This window comes from Mastomys coucha, unplaced genomic scaffold, assembly GCF_008632895.1.
Source record: "Mastomys coucha isolate ucsf_1 unplaced genomic scaffold, UCSF_Mcou_1 pScaffold12, whole genome shotgun sequence".
In the NCBI taxonomy this organism is placed as follows: domain Eukaryota; kingdom Metazoa; phylum Chordata; class Mammalia; order Rodentia; family Muridae; genus Mastomys; species Mastomys coucha.
Window position 1 is genome coordinate 57,228,267 of NW_022196894.1, and position 22,619 is coordinate 57,250,885.

At 39.2% G+C, this 22,619-nt stretch overlaps 1 protein-coding gene across 5 annotated transcripts in view; it reads right to left on the reverse strand.

Annotated features, from left to right (window-relative positions):
• Nucleotides 1-22,619, reverse strand: part of Epha6 (EPH receptor A6) — a 922,972-nt gene that overhangs the window by 142,296 nt on the left and 758,057 nt on the right. For all 5 annotated transcript variants that reach the window (XM_031364192.1, XM_031364193.1, XM_031364195.1 and 2 more), the window contains one exon: nt 21,720-21,781. In XM_031364192.1, the coding sequence (XP_031220052.1) occupies nt 21,720-21,781 (62 nt within the window). The remainder of the gene's footprint in view (nt 1-21,719; nt 21,782-22,619) is intronic.

Below are 22,619 nucleotides of genomic sequence, written 5' to 3' on the forward strand. Positions count from 1 at the left end.
GTTTTTTTGTTTTTTGGAGGGGAAACTGGGAATGGAGAAATTCGCATATAAATAAAGAAAAAAAAACATACAAAGTTGGAGAATGATTTCTTAGTAAGTGAAAAACGCTATATGTGGGGTGAGTGGACTATGCCACCAGATAGAAGACCTGGTAAGGTTGAAACAGGTTCAAATCTCCTGGAATTCTCATAATTGAGGAACAGCAGGCATTAAAACCAGCTCCTGGCCAGGGTGTACCTGCCCTGGAACACATAACCAAAACACCCCATTAAGAGGGTCCTGATAACCTGTCACATTAAAAAAAAATATTTAGAGTTCTCTATGCTAATGAGATATCTATATAGGTCCCAGGTGTTTCACCAATAAGCTTCCCTTCCTGGGCATCCCTTTCTACAAAAGGTATTTAATCCATGGTTCACCCTGAGTAAGATGTATGCATTCACCTCCACAATGAATAAAACTGTTTGGACAAGCAAGGACAGTCTCCTTCATCAAGGATCGCTGCAGAAGGTTGAGGGGCGGCCTTCCTCAAAAAGAGCCTCTCCTAAATTTCCCAGAGAAGGCCTCTCTTCCAGCCCCTTCCTACTCACTGGGAAACAAACCGGACTCCCTGACCTAAAAAATAAACAAGGTCATTTTAAATAATGGTGGTAAAACAAATTTGTCAGAATGATTCAGAAGAGAATGGTGTAATGGGGCCTGTGGATAGTTCTTAGCACATATCAGTGTCAGCCATCTCCTTCCTGCCTGCCGTATAGGGGAAGCTCTGGCCTTCTTGAGACCCCCCCCACTTCCAACACTTTGAGGTCCCCAGTGGCTTCTGGGTACATAGGCGATAGAGAACCATGGCATCCATCTCGGAACCCCTTGTTTTTCACCTGGAAATACATGGACTGAGACCCCTATCATGGATTGCCGTTCTGCCTTCCCTGAACTACGCCCTGGCATCCCAGTGGTGAAGCAGGTGCATAGACTGTGTGATGGTTTGTCTATACTTGGCCCAGAGAGTGACACTATTAGATGGTGTGGCTCTTTTGGAGGTGTGGCCATGGAGCAGGTGTGTAACTGGGTGTGGGCTTTAACACCCTCCTCCTAGCTGCCTGGAAGCAGTCTTCCACTAGCAGCCTTCAGATGAAGATGTAAAACTCCCAGCTCTGTCTGCACCATGCCTGCTTAGATGCTGTCATGTTCCCTACTGGATGATAATGGACCGGACCTCTGCACCTGTAAGCCAGCCCCAAATATATGTGGTCCTTTATAAGACTTGCCTTGGTCATGGTGTCTGTTCATAGCAATAAAACCCTAGCTAAGACAGACTGACACTTCTTTTTTATTTTTCCTGTGGATAGAAAGACCCTGGCTGGAATGAAGTTCCAAATTTATTTTAGAAGCTGGCCAACAAGGCCTGTGATTAACGGAACAGAAGAGAACACTAGTAAGGAAAGCTGATTTCTTCTATGGGATAGACTTTCCTTGTCATGGTTACATGAGTGTTTATCCTTACACTCTAAGGGCCTAGCACCAAGACTGGCAGGCAATAACTACTCAAGACACTGAATGCATTTTTTACTTAGCGAAAGAAACCATTCAAATCTGTAGTAAACAGTAAGTATGTTTCTTGAACTATTTTTTTTTTCAAAGAAGGTTAGCTTTGCTAGGGTTTTACCTAAGAATATTATATATGAACAAGCTTTGAAATGCTGATTATACTTAGAGAGATCTCTACTTTTGAAAACAAGATGCTTTGACTATAAATAACAGATCTTTCCATTTCTGCTGCAGAGTTAGAAAGAGGGGAAATAATATCTAATATTTCTGCTTTGTGTTTTAGGGGGCTATTATTAGAGAACCTTGGTACTACTGAGTCCACCAACCAAATAGCATTAGGGAGTTCAAAAGATCTGAGTACCTTAGTATAAATCAATGTTCTCAAGTTCTTGTTGAAAAATGTTCAATACTCTATAAAAGATAGATCATTCTAGTGATTCATGACCTATAAAGGTTAACTATGAGTGATAACATTATACCCAGTTGAGAGCAAGCTAGTTCTCTTGAACAGTATTACTAAAGTTACATATAATTCTTTGAACACATATTTATAGAGGACCCAATTTTCCACACAAGGTCTTGGCTATCTATCACACACACACACACACACACACACACACACACACACACACACACACAATGTAATAAACCCTATTGGATAATGACACTGTAAGGTCTGAAAAGAAGTTATTAAGTTTGGTTAATGTGTATGTTAGAAGCACTTTTTGGCTCCATCTACTACAAGTTACATGAAATGGTTGCAACCTTTTAAAACATACACAGTGGAATTCTCTTTCAGTCAAAAATGAATAATGCCATGCTGTTTGCAGGAAAATGGATTATCATAGTAACTAAATTAAGTCAGTCTCAGAGAGACAAATTCACATGTTTTCTACTATTTGTTCTTCCTAGATTTGATATAGTTACATAAAGTTCTATATAAGCAGATAATATGAAAGTAGAAACAAAAATGTCTAATGGGAGGGGGAAGGATGAGAAAGGAAAAAGTAGGTTGGGGGCTAAAGGAAATGTGTTCAAACTGTATTGTATACTTATAAGAAAATGATCATAAATAAACAATAAAAATTTTAAAAATTATACAAAACCAAACCAAAATGAAGCCTTAGCTGAAACTTGAAAAACTTATTATATTTAGATTCTGACTTAAGTAGTAAAATGGTTGTTTGAGAAGTGGTTTAGGGGAAACTCAAGCCATGTACAATAGTTTCAGTCAAGAACCTATGGCCAATGAGCTCATGGATATTAAGAGGAAATCTCTTATTACTATTTTGCTAAGTGGCCATAGTATCTGATCGTATCCTAATAAGGCTCTCTGTAGTCTTAGATCCCTGAAGTGTTCAGTATCCTTCTGAGAATCTCCTTTGTGCAGTGGGTAGCAATTAAGACCAAGACTCACAGCCAGTGCAGAGTGCAGCCACTGCTTGTGGAGAGCTTAGACACAAATGGGGCACACATATCATATTTCCTCCTCTTGAGGCTCAGGGAATATCACGGAACACAGGGCTGAGAGATTGTAAAAGCCAGCATTTGGGGGAGCATCAGGACAAAGTGTCTTCTGGCCATGACAGGACCATTACACTCATGAACTCATAGCAGGTGAACCTGCACAGGCAACATTCCAGAAGGGACACGGGAAGGGCTCACAAGGCTTCATCCCTACCTGAGGAAATACTGACTGTTGATGGCTGCTTGGAAAGAGGTAGCTTTTCTCAAGTGATGTTGTCCCTAGTAGGTTTACTATACCCCTGTTGATCGTCCCACAACCATAAGCATATAGGCAGTATTAATTAGACTTTGGTGAGATACATGAGCAAGAGGCTAGAATATGTACTTGGAGGGTGTGGGCAGGATGGTAGAGGAGTTGGACGCAGTGAGTAGGGAACATATAAGATGAAAGTATGTCATATTCAAGCATCAACTTCTGTGGGGTGCCCAATCCTAACTGATACATTTGTGATGCAACCCCTATACACAGGGTTCAGGGAAAAATCACAGAAGAAGGGGCGGAAAGATTTTAACAATCAAGATGGCCAGAATATCTGTTGCTAGGTAGCATTCTTCAGACACGAGAGGGAATATGAGAGCATGAAATCTCAACAGTATAATTGCCTGAGCAAAACTGGCATGATATCAAGAGTTGACAGGCCATCATGGATGTAAAATGCCACATGGTTCCACCTCTAGATGAAAGTCTCCAAAGGTTGTGGTGGTACGTGGTAGCAGGATTTGCTGAAGGATGCAGAGACAGGAGGATCACAAGTTTGAATGCAGCTTGGGCTACCTATTTCTTTTAATGATGCTATGTTATGCTTGCAGACAGGAGCCTAGCATAGCAGCCCTTTGAGGGAGGCTCCACCCAGCAGCTGACTCAGACAAATGTAAACAGCCCCACAGGAAGACCAATGGTATCAGTTAACTTGGACTCCTGGGAGCTCTCAGAGACTGAGCCAACAACCAAAGAGCCTACAGGGCCTGCTCCCACAGGACACCCATGTAGCAGAGGGCTGTGAGAGGATGAGCCCAATCTGCAGGGACTTGATACCACAGGGTGGGGACGTATGGGGGGTTGCCCTCTCAGAGGTGAAGGGGAGGAGGATTGGTGAAGAACTCTGCTTGGGGAAACTGGGAGAGGGGGCAACATTTGGGATGTAAACAAACAATTTTTTAAAAAAGAAAAGAAAAAAGAAAATCTCCAGATGGCCAATGGCTGCTGTGAGAGGGGAGAATCAATCTCTGCTAGGGAAGCGAAGTGATACTGAGAGGTTGTTCAGTTCAAAGTAGTTAGCCTGGGACACATGCACATCCGAGAAACAATGGACTCAATAGGTGGTGTATATAAGCATTCATTTACACATATGTACTTGCTGGGTCTAGCATGGCCATGGTGGGGACAGAATGCCATGGTTCCTGCCCCTGGGACAGGGCTAGCAGACAAAGGTCTCCAGGAATGTCAATGGCTTCCATGGGCATAAGGCTTGTTTGTATAATCATGTACATATTTTACATTCCTCTGGCTAACATTAATGTCTCCATGATAATCAGACAGCAATAGTCCAGGAGGTGAAGGTGTGGCTAATGTCTCATTAAGATAGTAAAAGCTGGGACCTTCAGGACAGCCCTTAAGGCTGTGGAAACGCACTCTAAAACATGTGTTCAAAAACATATAATTTCTCAACTATGCCAAAATATAAGAATGCAATATACATTATATAAGGAGCCTCCCAGATCTAAAGGAACAGAGGCAGCTACACTGAGCCATCTCGTCAGAAAGATACAAAGGCGGAAAGATGCAAAGGCAGATTCCTGAGTTCAGGGTCAGCCTGGGACACAGCAAAGTTAGGCCCAGGTGCAATGGAAATGGCAATTTTAGGACAGGTCCCACCCAACATCTGTGGGTAACAGAGGGAGGTAGATCTTTGAATTCTTTTGCAATGTTCAAAGAAAACCTGTGCTTGTTGTTTCCTAAGAATTAAGGGGCCTGGGTCTAGGGATGCTGATTCATAGGATAATCAAAAGGAAACCTGGAATAAATAACTAAGTTGATATGTAAATTAAAAAGTGGGCTTTTGGTCTTTGTGAAATGAGTTACCAAAAAAGCAATAGCAGTTCTTCTTTAGAATGTTTCTCCTTGAGTCCTGAGCTATGTAGAGAGCAGAGCCAGCTCTTCAAGAGTTTCCTAACAGGATTTCTGACTTGGTTAGATCCCAAGAATTACTTCGAGAGCTGACACAGCTTTTTTTTTGAATGTTTTCTAGCAGCAATCCAGAGGCTTTCTGGAGCAAACACAGCTCTTTCAGAATTTTCCTGGCTTTCTGATTTTGATTGGGAAGCTCAAGAATTACTTGTAGAATTTTTTTCTAACAGGATTTCTGACTTGGTCAGAAGATCCAAGAATTTTTTATAGCAGCTTTTCTAACTTTGGTCAGAAACCCATGAGCCATCCAGAGGGCTTTTAGAATTTTTACTAGCAGAGAGAGCAGTCTCAACCAGAGAGATTTTAGAATAGCAAGGAAAACGTGTCTAGAGCAGAGCAGAACAGAGAGAAACAGAGAAGGGGGAGAGGGAGGAAAGAGGGGAGGGAGGGAGGGGGGAAGGAGGGAGAGAGAGAGAAAAACACAGGGAGAGAGATGGGGGGGTGGGAAGAGAGAGAGCAAGCGAGCACAGTCTGGAAAGCCAGCTCAGCAGAACCTAGGCCACCATCTTGGACCTCAGATTTGACTTCCAGTCCTTCATTTTGCTGCTCCCAGACACCCTTCTCTCAGGAACCTGGACCTAGCTGAGTCTGGTTCTTGGCATGCATTTATGTACATACATATATATTCACATGTACGAACATGCAACGATAATAACTGAAGGAGGAAGGAGGAGTCATAAGGGATTGAAAAGGGGAGGGAAATGGGTATGTACTGTAGATGCAGTGCTCATATATGAAGCTCTCGAAAATTATTGAATGAAAAATGATTAAATAAAATGAAAATTCTTTTGTTTTATATCTCTTTTTTTTTTGTTTGTTTGTTTTTCGAGACAAGGTTTCTCTATATAGCCCTTGCTGTCCTGGAACTCATTCTGTAGACCAGGCTGGCCTCGAACTAAGAAATCCGCCTGCTTCTGCCTCCCAAGTGCTGGGATTAAAGGCGTGCACTATCACTGCCCAGCTGAAAATTCTTAAAGAAGTAAAACCATTATAATAAAAAATAAAAGAAGCTGGGCAGTGGTGGCACCCGCCTTTAATCCCAGCACTTAGGAGGCAGAGGCAGGCAGATTTCTGAGTTCGAGGCCAGCCTGGTCTACGGCGTGAGTTCCAGGACAACAGGGCTACACAAAGAAACCCTGTCTCGAAGAAAACCAAAAGAATAAAAAGATAAAAAATAAAAGAAAGAAGTAGTTTACAATAGCTGGTATGTAAACTATATGCCTTTTTGTCCTCTGCTTCTGTGTTACTAGATGCTACTCTGGGAAAACAATATTGTCATCAGATCATACAAGAATAAATATTATACACTATGAGGAGCAGAGAGAAGCTACCCTTTGGCTTGTACAGTCCCTTGGTCCTAAAATATCTTGTCTTTATGCTTTCTCTTCTTAGATTTTGATAACTGCTTTTCCACTGATAAATTCAATCTAGGTTTACAAATGCACACGGAAAGGTGCAAAATCTGCAGGAGGAATGTGAATAATATGAGTTCCTCAAAGTTTGTATGCTAAAACCTGTTCAAATGGGTAGAGTCGAGCTTTGACCTGGGTCAGATGAAGTTAAAAGTAGTCGGAAATGATGTAGGACTTGGAGAAAGGTCTGCCTTGAGGCACAAGGCATGGGGTGGTTATGCTTCCACAGGGCATTTACAGCAGTTAAGGACTGACTGCTTAAGGACCTGGGCAGTGAACATGGAGACAGAACTATGTGCCAAAAAAAAAAAAAAACCCAAACCAAACCAAAAATCAAAACAAAAAAAAAACCCCTAAGAAGCCTTGAATAAAATTTTGCTGGTGGGGTGGTGGGGTGGGGCTGGGGATGTTTAGAAGTGAGGAAAACATTCTCTTTCCATCTTTATAGGAGACTCCCAGCCTCTTTGTTTTTTTTTTTTTTACTCTTAAATGTAATATCTTTTAGCTAGACTCCATATAAAAGGAGACTTTTATGGGCCTATCTAGGGACTTAAGTGATGTCTTTAAGAGAAATATTTGTGGGAAGATGTATTCTGAGTTCAGAACAGTCTATTTATAGGCGACTTTGAAGAAGACAATCCATGGAGGACTACTTTTATGACTTAGGTTTAAAGTTAAAATCCAGCGCCAATGTGTTTCCAAATCCGAAGGTTGGCCATAAGTGACTATTTAGCATGCTCTTGAATGTGAAAAAGAAATGGCTAGGATTATTTATAGGTTTAAAAGACCCATGAAATAATAATTGAAAAAATAGAGTTAATATCGATTTTCTACTGAAAAGTCTGTTGTTTTTTTGTAATTTCTTTATTGAAAGTCTTATAACTTTTATGAATGCTTAATAAATACTTTAAAGGCATTATATGGGAGTTATGATAGAAAGTTACAATTTTAATTATAGGTAAAAGAAGACAGCAGATAGAATCAGAAATTTCTAAAGAACTAAAAGTCATTTTTTTTTCTATTCCTACAAAATCTAGGAAGAAAGGCAGGCACAGATTTGTGAAGCATGGCAACTGGATTTCAGAATTAAATTTAAGAACTTAAAATTGATCTGAGTATAACATAGCTCAAGTGTATCAAGCTTACTATTGAACTTAGAATTTTTTCTTTTTAAACTTTGTAGTAAAGTTTCTGTGAAAACAATCTATGTAACTTACTGTGTATAGCCTTTATATGAAGCCAAGAAAAATTAAAGTTGTTCGGTCTAGTATTTGGGGCAGAGAATTATTGAAGTGCAACAATATTACTCTGGGAAGGATTTGTAGAATATATCTGTGCATGTTTACACAGAATTCAGTATCTAGTTATATAATCCAGAACCTGCTGTATGATTGAAACCCATTAAGGAGACCACAGGGGAGTACAGATAGGTATATAAAATATCTCTATTTACAAGTATAATTTTGCATTGTATATCAATTAAAAAGTACCCCAGGCAGAATGTCTAAGATTAGGAAAGCTGATGGGCTAAACAGGTGTCTCAGTAGTTAAGAGCACAGCTGTTCTTACAGATGACATGGTTTCAATTATCAATACCTAAATGGAGGCTCACAACCATCTGTCACTCCAGTTCCAGGGTAGGCAATGCTCTCTCTGGCATCCTTGTACACTAACCACTATACCTGGAGCACAGGTATGAATGCAGATGAAACAGTCACAGATATCACTGATCAAAAAAAAAAAAAACTGTAGGAGAATGAAAACCAATTCTGTTGAGGATGAAGGGCATTCACCATTGGAGGGATTTGTGAACTTGAGGAACTTCCATTATGGAAATCAGTGGAGAGAACCATGATCCAAGTAGACTATTCCTTGGCATGTACCCGAAGGACTTGATATCCTTCATACTTGCTCATCTATGTTTGTTGCCTCTCCTTCATAATAACCAGGAACTGGAAGCTTCCTAGATGTCCCATGAGTTCATAAATGAATGCAATTCCCAGGCAGTGGTGGCACACACCTTTAATCTCAGCACTTGGGACCCAGAGGTAGGAGGATTTCTGAGTTTGAGGCCAACCTGGTCTACAGAGTGAGTTCCAGGACAGCTAGGGCTACAAAAAGAAACCCTATCTTGAAAAACTAAATAAACAAACAAACAAACAAACCAATAAATAAATGCAATTCTATTCAATTATAATGAAAATGAAACCATGAAATGTTAAGGTACATGAGTGGATCTGGGAAATTTTACAGTGAGTGGAGTGACCCAGACCTGGAAAGATAACACAGAGAAACAGGGTGTTTTCTCTCTTTCTAATTTTAACACTTGAGGACACTGTGCATGCAGACTCTATTTACATCATTTCCTCTACTCCCACTCAAATACATAACATTTTTCCCCCATTAAGTGCAACCTCCCTGTCATGCTTGGAAGATACTATATCACAGCAGATTTTTATGGTCTTCAGACTTTTACAAATTTTTGAGCCCCCTCTTCCCTGGCTGAGCCTGAGCTTTAGGAGTAAGTTGTATTTTAAATGTATTAATTAAGATCAAATAACCTACAGTCATTTATTCTCTGCATGGTGACCATTGCAGATCTCTGCAATAGTCCATCATCTGATGCAAAAAAGAAGAGAGTAACACTTTATGTGTCTAAGGGTAAGTATTTAGAATACAGCTAGAAATTGTATTGTTTTAAGAAAACAGCAGTAATAGGTTCTCTTTTAGGGTTCTTGACCTCTCCAGTAATGGATAACTTAGCTACATTTAGTGTACCTTTCATTGATTTCGTACTAAATGGGCTTAGGCTAACCAGATGTCAGTTTCCCCCAAGAAAACAATGCTACTATTTGACTTTGGGAGATACTTTATCAGAGCAGCCCTATTATTGTTTGTAGGTTTTCCAACAAGGTAGGATTATTTATTGCTTTTCTCCCACGGCAGCTTTCATAGCATCTTTGGATAGTCTGGGCTAGTACAGAGGGGTGAGGTTTCTGGGTCAGTTCCAGTTTAATTCTTCCAAATCTGTTCAAGAATATGTTGTCTTCAACAATTGCATCATACATTCAAGTTCTAGGCTGTGAATAAGAGCAATAACAACATCCTATCTTGTTTTACAAGTTTCTTCTCAGACTATTCCTGGCCAACAGTTTAGAGGGAAGTTTCCCATGCCTAGAATTGGAGTTTTTATTAGACATTCTATGCTTTCTGAGAACATTATAAAGCCTTTGCAGAGTAACTACATTTAAACCACACACACACACACACACACAATTAGTAAACAAAACAAAATGTTTTTCTATGGCTTTTCAAGCATACTTGTGTTATTTCTCTCTAATTCCTCTCCATATTTATTACCCACTCCCTTCCTTCCCAGTTAACTTCTCCTTCCTCACATTTATAAAGGATATTCTTACTTATTTGTGGACCATAGCTCCATACATTAGATTTGAGTGTATAACTGAAAGCAGGAAAGTAGAAAGGAACCATGAGGAAGAGGAGAAAAAGCTCTAGACAAGGGTAACAATAGGGTCAAGGTGCTGCTGTGAAGGGGCAAAGGGGGGAACAGTGGGCAGTACACACACACACACACACACACACACACACACATGCATGTATACATGCATGCTCTCATGAGTTCAAGACACCCGTAAAACAATATAGAATATTGCTATTGTCCTTAGTTGACTCCTAACTATTGAGACCAAACCCTATTTCTTTAGCTACCACATATTTTTGTCACAGAAATAGGAGAAATCCACCTGATAGCGGCCTAAGATCCTCATCCCACAGAGCTATTTTTTTTTTTTAGTATCAAAAAGCACTTTGTAAGTAGCTAGAGGTAATGTTATCAACAGTCTTATAGAGCTGAAAGTTTCTGAGCTGCAGCAATGATCAACCTGACAAGATATTCTCAATGGTGCAATAGTGACATATGTTCTTTGGGTAACCAAAGTGGCACCTAATGACTTAAAGTTCACTCAGTATTGGGGAACTCATGCCTTCTTCTATAAACCCTTCTCAGAAAGTTAGGAGAGGGCATATACCTCAGAGGAGAACCTATTACTATTGTTAAGTGAATATAGTTTTCAACTGTATTCTAAATATGTATCCTTATGCCCACAGTTACGTGCCACTTTTGCCCCTCATCAGAGATGCTTCTTCTTGTAACAGATGAGATGCTTCTTCTTATAGCAGATGAATAGATGTTATAGAGATCATCAAGTAGTCAAACTACAGAAAATAATGAATTTGGGCTTCCCAGTGCAACTGGGGAGGAATGTCTACTACCACGAGCCCTCTACCTCAGACTCAGGTAACATCTTGGAAGAGGGAGCACAAGATTGTAGGTTTAGAAAACCAGGATCAGGATGGCTGCTGCACAATAATATCTTCTGGATTTGATAGAGATGCTGCAATTATGATTTTTCAGTAATATGGCTGCCGGCACAAGACATGTACAAGAGCACACCAGTTAACATGTCAGCATGGATGGGGAAATTTTTCCAAAATAAAACTGCTAGAAGAAGAGATACAGATAGTGACTGCGGCAGGAGGGAGAGTAAGATTTCTTCAGGCATGAACTGTATGATAGTTTTCCCAACCGTAGGCAATCAGCCCTAACACATGTACACATGGGAAACACTAATTGGACTCGGTGGATTGTATGTGTGTATAAATATTTCAAAGTAATAATTACAGAAGAAAAGGTCGTGAATTCAAGAGGGAAAGTAGATGATTCAGGAGGGAGTTAGAGGGGGGAAATAAAAGAGTGGAAATGAGATGTTAGAGCACTGCAGTATTCATGCATGAAATTCTTAAAAACTTACAGTTAAATCCATCAGCAAAATTATTGCACGTAAAAGGAGAAATAAAAAGTAGGCTAATAGGGAGGGAGAGAGCACTAGGAGAGACAATTGGCTTGGGCATCTCTGGGATGAGCTATAAACATAGGACAATGGAAACTCCCAGGAATCTCTGAGGATGACCCTAGCTCAGATCCCTAGCAATGAGGGATATGGAACTTCAACTGGCCATCTCTTGTAACCAGGCAAGACTTCCAAAGGAGGGATGGGGACAGCCACAGAATCTTATCCCCACAATTTTTTTCTTGCCTAAAAGATGTGCAGGGGTAAAAAAATAATAGAGCAGAATTTGAGGGAATGGTCAATTGATGGCTGGCCTCATTTGAGACCCATGCCATGAAAGGAGCCTAGCATAACTGTCCTTAGAGAGGCTTCACCCAGTAACTGATGGAAACTGATGCAGAAATCCACAGCCAAAGATTAAGTGGAGCTTGGGGAATCGTATACAAGATGGGAAGAAGTATTGAAGCAGCCAGAGGGGTCAAGGATACCACAAGAAAACCTACAGAATCAACTAACCTGGTCCCATAGGGGGCTCATCGACACAGAACTGCCAACCAGAGAGTATGCATGGGACAGACCTAGACCTTCTGCACATATCTAACACCCGTGTGGCTGGGTCTTCATGTGGGACTCCTAAAGTGGGATGAGGGGCTGTCTCTGACTGTATTGCTTGCCTTAGGATTCATTTCTGATGGCCTGCCCTGTCTAGCCTCAACAGAAGATGAACCTAATCTTACTGCAACTTGATATGCCAAGTGGTGGATATCCATGGGAGGTCTCCCCTTCTTTGAGGAGGAATGGATAAGTAGGTGAGATGAGAGAGAGGGATTGGATGGAGAGGAGAGAGGAAAAGTTGTGATCTAGATGTAAAGTAAATAAATAATCAATAACAAGGAAAGACTAATAAAGGCTAATTTCATGGTAACAAGATGAATGATACTACATATCACAGCACTAAAATTTTAATGCTATAAAGTTGGGTTATTAGTTATTGATAAATTAAGACTTAATTTGAAAATGTCAGACATGTATGAAAATACCACAATGAAATCCGTTATTTTGTATACATTTAAAATATATAAAGATACCCAGCAACTTAAAATATTAAAGAAGAGCTTAAAATGTTAAAGAAAATAAAGATATATGTTATCTCAAAGAAAATAAAAGAAAATAGAAAAGCCATGCCAGCCTTGTATAGGTCCTAGTGCGCCATGCTTTCCTGTAACTGAATAATTATTGTCATAGCAATTTTAGATCTTTTTTAGTGCTAAGTTGGAATAGACAAGATAAATAATAACATTGTTCTGCATGAAGTTTCACCTATTTCCTCTTAAAATTAATTAAGATGAGATTCGACTCTAAATTTCATGGTTTGAAGCATTATTAATGAGTAAGTGAGATTTTTTTCACTGTAGAACATAAAATGACTGTGATACAGATTAATTTCACTTTTGTGCCTCTGCATGAATATAACCCGACACATACAATTTTCAAGAAAAGTGTGCTAATAAAATTCAGCTCTCATTATTAATAAATAACTAGCATAAGGTAAAATGCCATCTTTACTAGATTTATAATTTGGGGACATAAATATTTAAAACCTCCCTTTAATTTTTTAAATTAATATTTGCTTTGCATTTGTTCAAGGAGCACTTCAAATGACTCACATTGCTTTTGAAATGCTGATATGAGTGCATATGCATTATTAAATACTCATATTCCTGAGGTATATCAGGGTCTTTTGAATGGTAGAAAACAAAGCCATTGATTAAAAAAAAAAAGGAAAGGAAGAATTGGAAAACAACTATTTTTAGCGATGTGTTCTAAAACATACAATAATATTATTTTAGATGACATCACTGGTACTGCATTATCTGAAGGATGCCCTGCTATGTGTGTGTATTTATTTATTTATTTATTTATCTATCTATTTATCTATTATTAGGTATTTTCTTTATTTACATTTCAAGTGACATCTCCTTTCCTGGTTTCCCCTCCAAAAAAAACCCACAAAAAACAAAAAAAACCAAAAACCCTGTTCTTTCACCCTTCCCCCTGCTCGCTAACCCTCCCTCTCCAGCTTCCTGGCCCTGGCATTCCCTTACATTAGGGCATAGAACCTTCACAGTACCAAGATCCTCTCTTCCCATTGATGACCAATTATGCCATTCTCTGCTACATATGCAGCTGGAGCCATGAGTCCCACCATGTGTACTCCTTGGTTGGTGGTTTAGTCCCTGGGAGCTCTGAGGGTACTAGTTAGTTCATATTGTTGTTCATCCTAAGGGGCTGCAAACCCTTCAGCTCCTTGGGTCCTTTCTCTAGCTCCTTCAATGGGAACTCTGGGCTCAGTCCAATGGATGGTTGTGAGCCTCTACTGTATTAGTCTGGCACTGTCAGAGTCTCTCAGGAGACAGCTATATTAGGTTCCTGTCAGTCAGCCTGTCCACAATAGTGTCTGGGTTTGGTGATTGAATATGCGAAGGATTCCCAGGTCGAGCAGTCTCTGGATTGTCCTTCCTTCAGTCTCTGCTCCATAGTTTGTCTCTCCATCTCCTTCCATGCGTATTTGGAAGGAGTTGCAGACATCACTAGTACTGCATTATCAGAAGGATGCCCTTCTATGTGTTTTGTGTACATTATTTATTTAATAGTATAATATACTTGATAACCTGAAGAATAGAAATTAGAATGATGATTTCTAGGATCTGAGAGTAGTAGGTATAAGTAGCTAACAGACACTAGGTTTCAATCCTATTACTTTATATTTACCTAAAATTACATACAATACTTACAAATATATATACATACTTATACGTTACTTATACATATATATATGTATATGTATACATATATATATAATGGAGACATATATGCATTATATGAAGATATATCATTATGCCACTTAGATTAATAATGCTCCCTCCAGAGCCATAGACTAACAGAAAATACTAATACTAAGCATGAGGAGCCTATTTCTGAGTTGTAGTTCCAGTGATTTGAAGAGATTTTCAAAACCAGTTATTTCTGTTGCCTCTGGTTGTCTCCATGAAATCAAAAGTGCGTCACTATTGCTGGAGATACCATGTATTTCTGATAAAGGGGTTAGAAGATGAGAGCTGAACCTGCCCTCACAGCCTCCTCCCCAAGGACTGGAGAACTGGCTTTCATAGTACTAGAAGGTGACATGCAAGCTGCTAAGTGAGGGAAAAGCAACCAATAGCTTTATCAGCTGTGGTGCCTAGGAACGACGGCAATGAGTAGTACGACAAGAGATTCCATTAAAGGTACAGTAGTGGTACTTAAATCTTGGCAACTTACAGCTGTCTAAGTGGATATACAGCTCACTCAACAGGAGGGAACTCATCCTTGGTTCTGTAAACCTAGCCAAGTCTTTGTAACTCATGGCTAGTGCGATCATAGATCTGAAAGGAAGATCTATTAGTGCCACTTTCCAAAAATCTGTACATTTTAAATTAATTGCCTTTTAAAATACTTATCCTTATGGGCGCGACAGGTAAGTAATAGCTCTTACTCCACATTCAGAGAAGCTTCATTTTGTAATAGGTGGAGCACATTACAGAAAGCCATGATTGGTCAAAACGTAGAGAACCACTGGTGTCCGGTACTCAGCCCCAGTTGATACACACATAATGCAACCCCTACCCTATGGCTCAGGAAACTTAATGGAAGAGGGGGAAGGAAGATTGTAATGGCCAGAGGCCTAGGAAGTCTACTGAGAAATTATGTCTCATGGAAATGACAGAGAACCCATGTTATAAAATGGAAGCTGTAAAGTTTAGAGACTGACAGTATTTATGTAAGAACTACAAAATTTATTCATGAGACTCATCTATGTCACTGAAGAGATAGTGTGTAGGCATGCTGTTTAAGATAACACTTATCTATTGGCAAACTCAGAAAACCCAACATGTCTGTGATATCATGTTTTTGGGTAGGCAGCTATAGCATTTCTTCCCTAAGCTATAATGCATTGCATTTTAAAACCAAAAGCACATGTAGTTACACATATACCCAATGTTCTTTTCCTCACACACACACCTGAACTCTTGACCATCCATTCCCACTGGTAATATGTATCTGGTAAAAATGTCCTCAAGGACCCAAATATCATTAGATGTATCAATTTGGAGCAATATCCCAGCCAGCTAGCCACAAGCACTAAAAGTGGGTTGCAATCTTGTATTTAGTTGTGCTACAACTCCTTCATAATAAAATAGCAAATTGAAGTGCTTTCAGACAGTGTGGGAGACCAAAGGGAAATGTTTCTGCCTCCAGTAAGCACAGGAGGCCATTAATGAGCCATGTCTGGTTCTCCCACCATGCATTCAGCCACTGCCTGCCTTCTGTCCTCACAGAAGCTATGATTATCAAATTCAGAGAAGTAGTTGGAAAAATGACTTAGCTTTCCAGAGTTTATGGGCTATATATACTTATATGTTTTATTTGTGGCTGGCAAGGAGAATTGAATGCCTGCTATTGACATGAGTTTATACGGCACACTTTGAGCTCCTGGAAGAGAAGGGTTATGATCACAAAGGGAACAGAATGTTAAAAAAGGGTCAGATGTTAGTGCCTGTAGTTTTCTTCATTCTTATTTTTGTCATTTTGCATTTATTTCAATATATTTTGAGACAAGGACTAACTATGTAGCCCTGGCTGGCCTTTACCTAATGGTAATTCTCCTGCGTCAGCTTCTGAGTTGCTGAAATCACAGGCTACTATGCTACCTTTTCTTGTATTTTAATAATGTAAGGTTCTTTTTTTTTAATTTTGAAGAAAACATCCATATGCTCATAGACTTTTAATAGTATCATTAATGTTTCCTTTAAAAAGATATCACAGACCATATGAAGCCTATGAAGAAGGAAGACCAAAATGTGGATGCTTCAGTGATTTTAGAAGGGTGAGAGGCTCTGAGAAAGCCTGACAAATACAGAGGAGGTAGCTTGCAACCAACCATTGGACTGAGCTCGGGGGTTTCTGATGGAGAAGATGGAGAAGGTACTGAAGGAGCTGAGGGGGTTTGCAGCTGCATGGAGGGAGCGACAGTGTTAACAGGCCAGACCCCCCAGGGTTCCTGGAGACTTGACCACCAACCAAAGAATACACATGGAGCCACCCATGGTGCTGGCCACATATGTGGCAGAAGATGGCCTTGTTCGACATCAGTGGGAGGAGAAGCCCTTGGGCCTGAGGGTGTTCAATGCCCTGGCTTAGGGGAATGCCAGGGTTGGAGGATAGGAGTGGGTGGGTGGGGCAGCACCCTAATAGAGGCAGGGGGAGGGGGAATGCATAGGGGGTTTCTGAAGGGGAGACATGGAAAGGGGAAAACATTTGAAATATAAATAAAGAAAATATCCAAGGGGGGGAAATATATCTGGGTTTATATATCCACTTCTACAGTTTGCTATGTTAAGATTAATGTTTAACTCCCCATTGACATTTATTCATTGTACCTAGTACTAGGCTATATAAGGATGCTTTCTTCCATGTATATAATATACACTGAGCTACCTCCCCATATCCCCTCTTTCTTTCTCCTTTTCCCCTCCTCTCCTGCCATTTCCATTTTCTCCAAGACAGCTTCATCTTGACTTTTATGTCACATATACAGATATGATTTTATGCATCACAGATATGATTTTATGCATCTCGGATATGATTTTATGCATCTATATAAAATCTAGAACACATATTTGAATAAGAATGTCCCCTGTAGGCTCATATATTTGAATATTTAGTCACTAGGGAGTGGCATTATTTGAAAGGATTTGAAGGATTAAGAGGTGTGGCTTTTGGGGAAGGAATTGTATTATTGGGGTGGCCTTTGAGGTTTCAAGAGCCCATGTCAAGCACAGAATCTCTCTCTCTGCTTACGGATCTGATCAAGACGCTGTTCCCCACTACTGCTCCAGGACTTGCTCTTGCTTGCCTTCCACTGTGCTTCCTGCCATGATGATAATGGACTAACCTCTGAAACTCTAAGTAGGCCTTTTCTTATAATTGTTGCCTTAGCCATGGTATCTTTTCACAGAAAAAAGAACAGTAACTAAGCTACCATATGAGAGAAAAATGTGGTATTTGTCATTCTGGGATGACAATTACTTTAATATGTCCATCATACGTTATATCCAATTTCCTGCAAATAGCACAGTTCATTCTCGTCTATGACTGAAAATGTTCTACTGGCAACACACACTACGTTTTTAGCTGTCCCTCTGTTGCCACACACAAAGGTTGGTTCTGTTACTGAGCTATGTTGAATAGAGCTGCAATCAACACCAATGTGTTGTACTGAGTTGGAGTCCTGGCCGTGGTCCTATAGCATCTGCAGAGAACAGCATGTGAGTGCTTCACTGAGAGGATTCTACTAGGGCAACGCCAATGGAGACCCTTGGACTCTAGTGTGGCAAGGCCCATGGAATCCCCTTCCCACTTGGCAACGACCTGTGGTGAATTTGGTGGCCTCTATGCTTATTCCCTAGATTTGTGTGTGCTACAAGTGCTCCTGGCTTATGCTAGGCTGTTTATCCTTATAGCAATGTTTAGCTTCATTGTGTCAGTCACAGGCCAAGGTTGGGGTCATGCAGGCTGAAAGCCCTGTAGATGATTCTTTCCAGGGTTAAAACCCTCCTCTCCTCTGACTGCCTCTATCGATCCTCCGGATGTGGCCATTGATTCTGGGTATTTTGGGGACAAGAACTCATATCCCTAGAGAAACAACTACAGTAACACTGAGTGACCCTGTGGCAGTTGTGGAGAGCAGTGGGTCCTGCTTGTATAACTCTTCTGAGGGAGCTAAGTCTGATCAACAAAGACTTCAAATGGGGAAAACTATTTCTGATCAATAGACCTTGAAAACAGGAAAGCTATGTCTGATCAATAGAGACTTAAAAATGGTTCTTGGAGAGATGGTATCAGGAGTTGATAGGTACATATCAGGAAAGGTTGCTTGGTACAATGAGCACGTCTCTGTCTGCAATGTGAAAAGGTTTATGATAGAGGGGTGCTATTTGATGACTGAACATATACCCACAAGTGTTTAATCTGTTTCTCACCTTGCATAACCATATAACTGCATTTGCCACCAGCTGGGTATATGCTCAAGTCCTCAGGACATGCCTGGCTAGACATTTATTTTCAGCTTGCCGAAATTGTGCTTTATAGTGCAAAATAAGTTTGGGGGTGGATAGTGATTGGCCCAGCAGGAGTGGAAAAGGAGGAAGGGAAACTATTGAGGGCTTTTTGTAATGATGGGGCTTCTATAATGCTGATGGTATGATTTTTTTTTTTTTTTCGAGACAAGATTTCTCTGTATAGCCCTGGTTGTCCTGGAACTCACTCTGTAGACCAGGCTGGCCTCAAACTTAGAAATCCACCTGCCTCTGCTTTCCAAGTGCTGGGAGATATGATTTTTTTTTTTAAGTAAAATAACCATTGATGTAGCTCCTCAGGAAAGCAGGCTTATGATTGTATAAACAAAGATGTCTCAAGCTCTTCAGGACCACTTGCTTGAAAGACAACAGGTGTCAACATCTTCATTTGCACCAATCCCCCTTCTCTGCCTCAGGACCTGAACCTTGCAGCTGGAGCTGGTCTTCAGATAAGTATATAGGCTAGTATAGGTATAGTAGGGTTAATAATGGTGCTTCTATTTTCAGGCTTTTGATTAACCTCATATTGATTTCCATAGTAGGTAGATGAGTTTACATTTATACCAGCAGTGTATGAGAAGTTCCCTTCTGTCCACATCCTTCCCATCATTTGGTATTTGTTTTCTGTATGAATGTCAATATAAAGGTGAGATAGACTCTCAAGGTAGTTTTATTTGCCTTTCTTCAACAGATAGGAATTTTACATTTATTGGCCATCTGTAATTCACCTTTTGAGAACCTTATCTTCATTTCATTAGTCCCTTTATCAAAAGGCATATTTGATTTCTAAAGCTTTTAAAGTTCTTTCTCTAATTCAATGATATAATTTTTACATTAGTGAGACATGCATGTATAGAGATGATACTCTCTCTCTACATGAGGTGTTGGCAATGACTTGTAAAGAGAAGCAAATAAATATCAATTTAATCAGAAAACTCATATTGTAGAAATTAATCACTTTTGGAGTCATGAAGCCCTTTGTTTGGATCTTTTCTCGTAAAGTTTAAAATAGTCAATAAGGTTCTTTTAACAACTGTAGGAGGTAGATACTATACACCATGCCATTTTACAGATGAATGAGAAAAGACCCAGGGAATCTATTAGCACATTCAAAGTTCCACAGCCAGTATGAGGCAGAAATTAACAGACATAGACTTTTAGATTCTCATAGTATTAGTGATGGTGGCCACCACCTATTAAACCTTTGCCACTTTCTAGACTGTTAGGTATCTATATTATGCATAATTAGAACTGGAAAATGATAGCTTTGAAAAGATAACTCATAAAATATACCATTTATAAGCTTGTGATAGAAAAGGTTCCTATCTTTTAATTATTGTTTCTTTGTATCATATTATAATTTATTCTTGGCTCAGTAAAATAAAAGTACATTTGAAACTAACATTGTTCACCTATTTTTTTTACCAGCCATTTGATCCAACTTTCAGCAGTAATTTAAACTGAATGTCTGCTATATTATTTTCTGTTATCTTGGTTTTAGGGAGTTGTTACAAAAAATGTACCACTCACCTATGCCCCACATTATTAGATAATGAGTAATTTTGTTATGCATTTGATAAAAATGTGTTTTGAAAAAAAAAACAATGGAAAGACATAAGTGTATATGCATTTCAAGCGCCGTAGGTGGCCCTGATAAATTATTCTAAGATATTTTTGAGCATTTAGAAGTAATGAACTTAAGATATAAAACAGAATACTCTGAATTCACACAGCAGAGAGAAAACAGCTCATGTCCCCAAACAATGAATTTCATTTTGATTTAAGGAGCACCCTTGGCCAAGATTGTGTGCTGTAGAAGTAGTTTCTATTTGTTACAACCTGAAGATGTTGCTGAATTCGACTTCAGGGATTGAATCTGGACATCGAGTCAAGTCACAGTACAAATATATCATTCCCACCAACATACAGAGCAGTTGGAAGACGAGAACAGGAACCAATCAAAACAAGTGGAAATGAGATCATAGGAGGTAGGCTAGATGCAAATGGAAAAATGTCCAAATAGCAAAGAACAGAAAATGAGGTGAAAATTAAAAGAGACAATACCTTTCAAATGGCAAAAACAAAACAAAACAACTCAGCCATTTCATAACCACAGATAATGCTTATGCCTTTTGTTGGATGTATTAAAGAGTACACGGGCATGCAAATATGTCACCTCTCCTGGGGATAAAAACATTTACTGCAGTGAATATTTTTATATTTCATTTTTCACTGTCAATGTGTACTTTTTAGGCATATTACGATGCTTCAAATCCTAACATGTGATGAACACACTTTGGAAAATAATGTTATAACACTTCCTTAGCTTTATTTTGTCCTCCTATTTATTTATGTGGAGTCATCTTCAACAGAATGGTTTTTAAGTTTTTTTGTTTTAAAATATAACACTGCCATGGGGATCATATTCTTTCTTTTCCTCCTTAAATAGCCAAATGAACACGAGGACAAAATTGACAGAGCTTTGGTAAATGCCCAGCAATGTAAGGACTCAGCACTTTAGGAAAAGCACAAAATACCATACTAAATTGGTAAGGGCAATATGGCTTCATATGCTATAAATGGCAATTGAGTTTTATTTCTTAGTTCTTCCCTCATAGTAATATATATATATATATATATACATATATATATACATATATATACATATACATATATATACATATATATATGTGTGTGTGTATACATATATATAAAATCATTAATATAAAATCATTAATATGTCTAGTAAATTTATAGGAGAAATCAATTACACTATTATTGTGTAATATATTATGTGTATATCCTATTCCCTTAGTAATGCTTCAATGCATCACAGAATCAGAGAAATGCACTAGACCAAAATGCTCTCCTCCACAGAAAATTCATGCATGACATTATGCAAAAATTAATTTATGATAAATGATTTCAAGCCTAGATCTCAGAATAGCTTATTTAAATGACATCAAAAAAGGGCACTTCACCCGCAAAAACTCACCCGCAAAAAGGAGTCTAGAGATCCATTCTCCATATACTCTACCACGATCATTACTGGCCGGCCTGCAAGAGAGCAAGGGACACACAGATTAGAGCCATTACAGAGGGTGAAGGGATCACAGGTAGGGATTACCGGCTACAGTAGCTACTTTATTTGTATTTTTAAAAGATGAACTTCACTTTCCAACCTCTATTATCAGAGCCTGCTCATAGATGCATCTCCTTATGTCTCTATAGTATTATTTCTTTTTGAGTTCATAAAGGGACATGGATTAAAATTTGAGTTACAAAGGAATCAAACATGTTTTTACCAAAATGTCTTATGATTGCTTATTTAGATTATATTCTTTTTGTCCTGTATTCTTCCACACATGACAACTGACAGGCTTAGGTCATGGTTTAAGTGGTTACTACCGCTGTCCATGAAGTTTGCCATAGTTTCCATGATGCTGCACTACTTTCCCCCTGAGTTAGAGTAGGCAGTTGTGAAATTATCACTAAATCAAAGCAGAAAGGAGAAATACATAAATCCTCCTTGAGTCCTCATAAAAGATCAGACATAGACTGCTTTTAAGAGATTCCAAGCAGAATAATTTTCAGTAGATTGATGAATGTTGCACATTGGGCGGGATCTGTGCGCATGCCTGATCATCTCTTTATTGGACACAGATTTTATAAGCAGAAGGACGATGGCAGTGCATGAAAACCAGGCAACTCTGACTTGTAGTCAAATGCAGATGCGAATATCAGAAAGTGGGCATCGTTTGCTTCTCCTTCAAGCACATCAATTGTTACAGTGCCCAATACATCTCTATTAGGTGGAGTATTTGACATAAATAACTTTGATTTGTTTCAAAGAAAGGAATGTATTTACTCTTTCCAATTGCACAGGTTTAAAAGA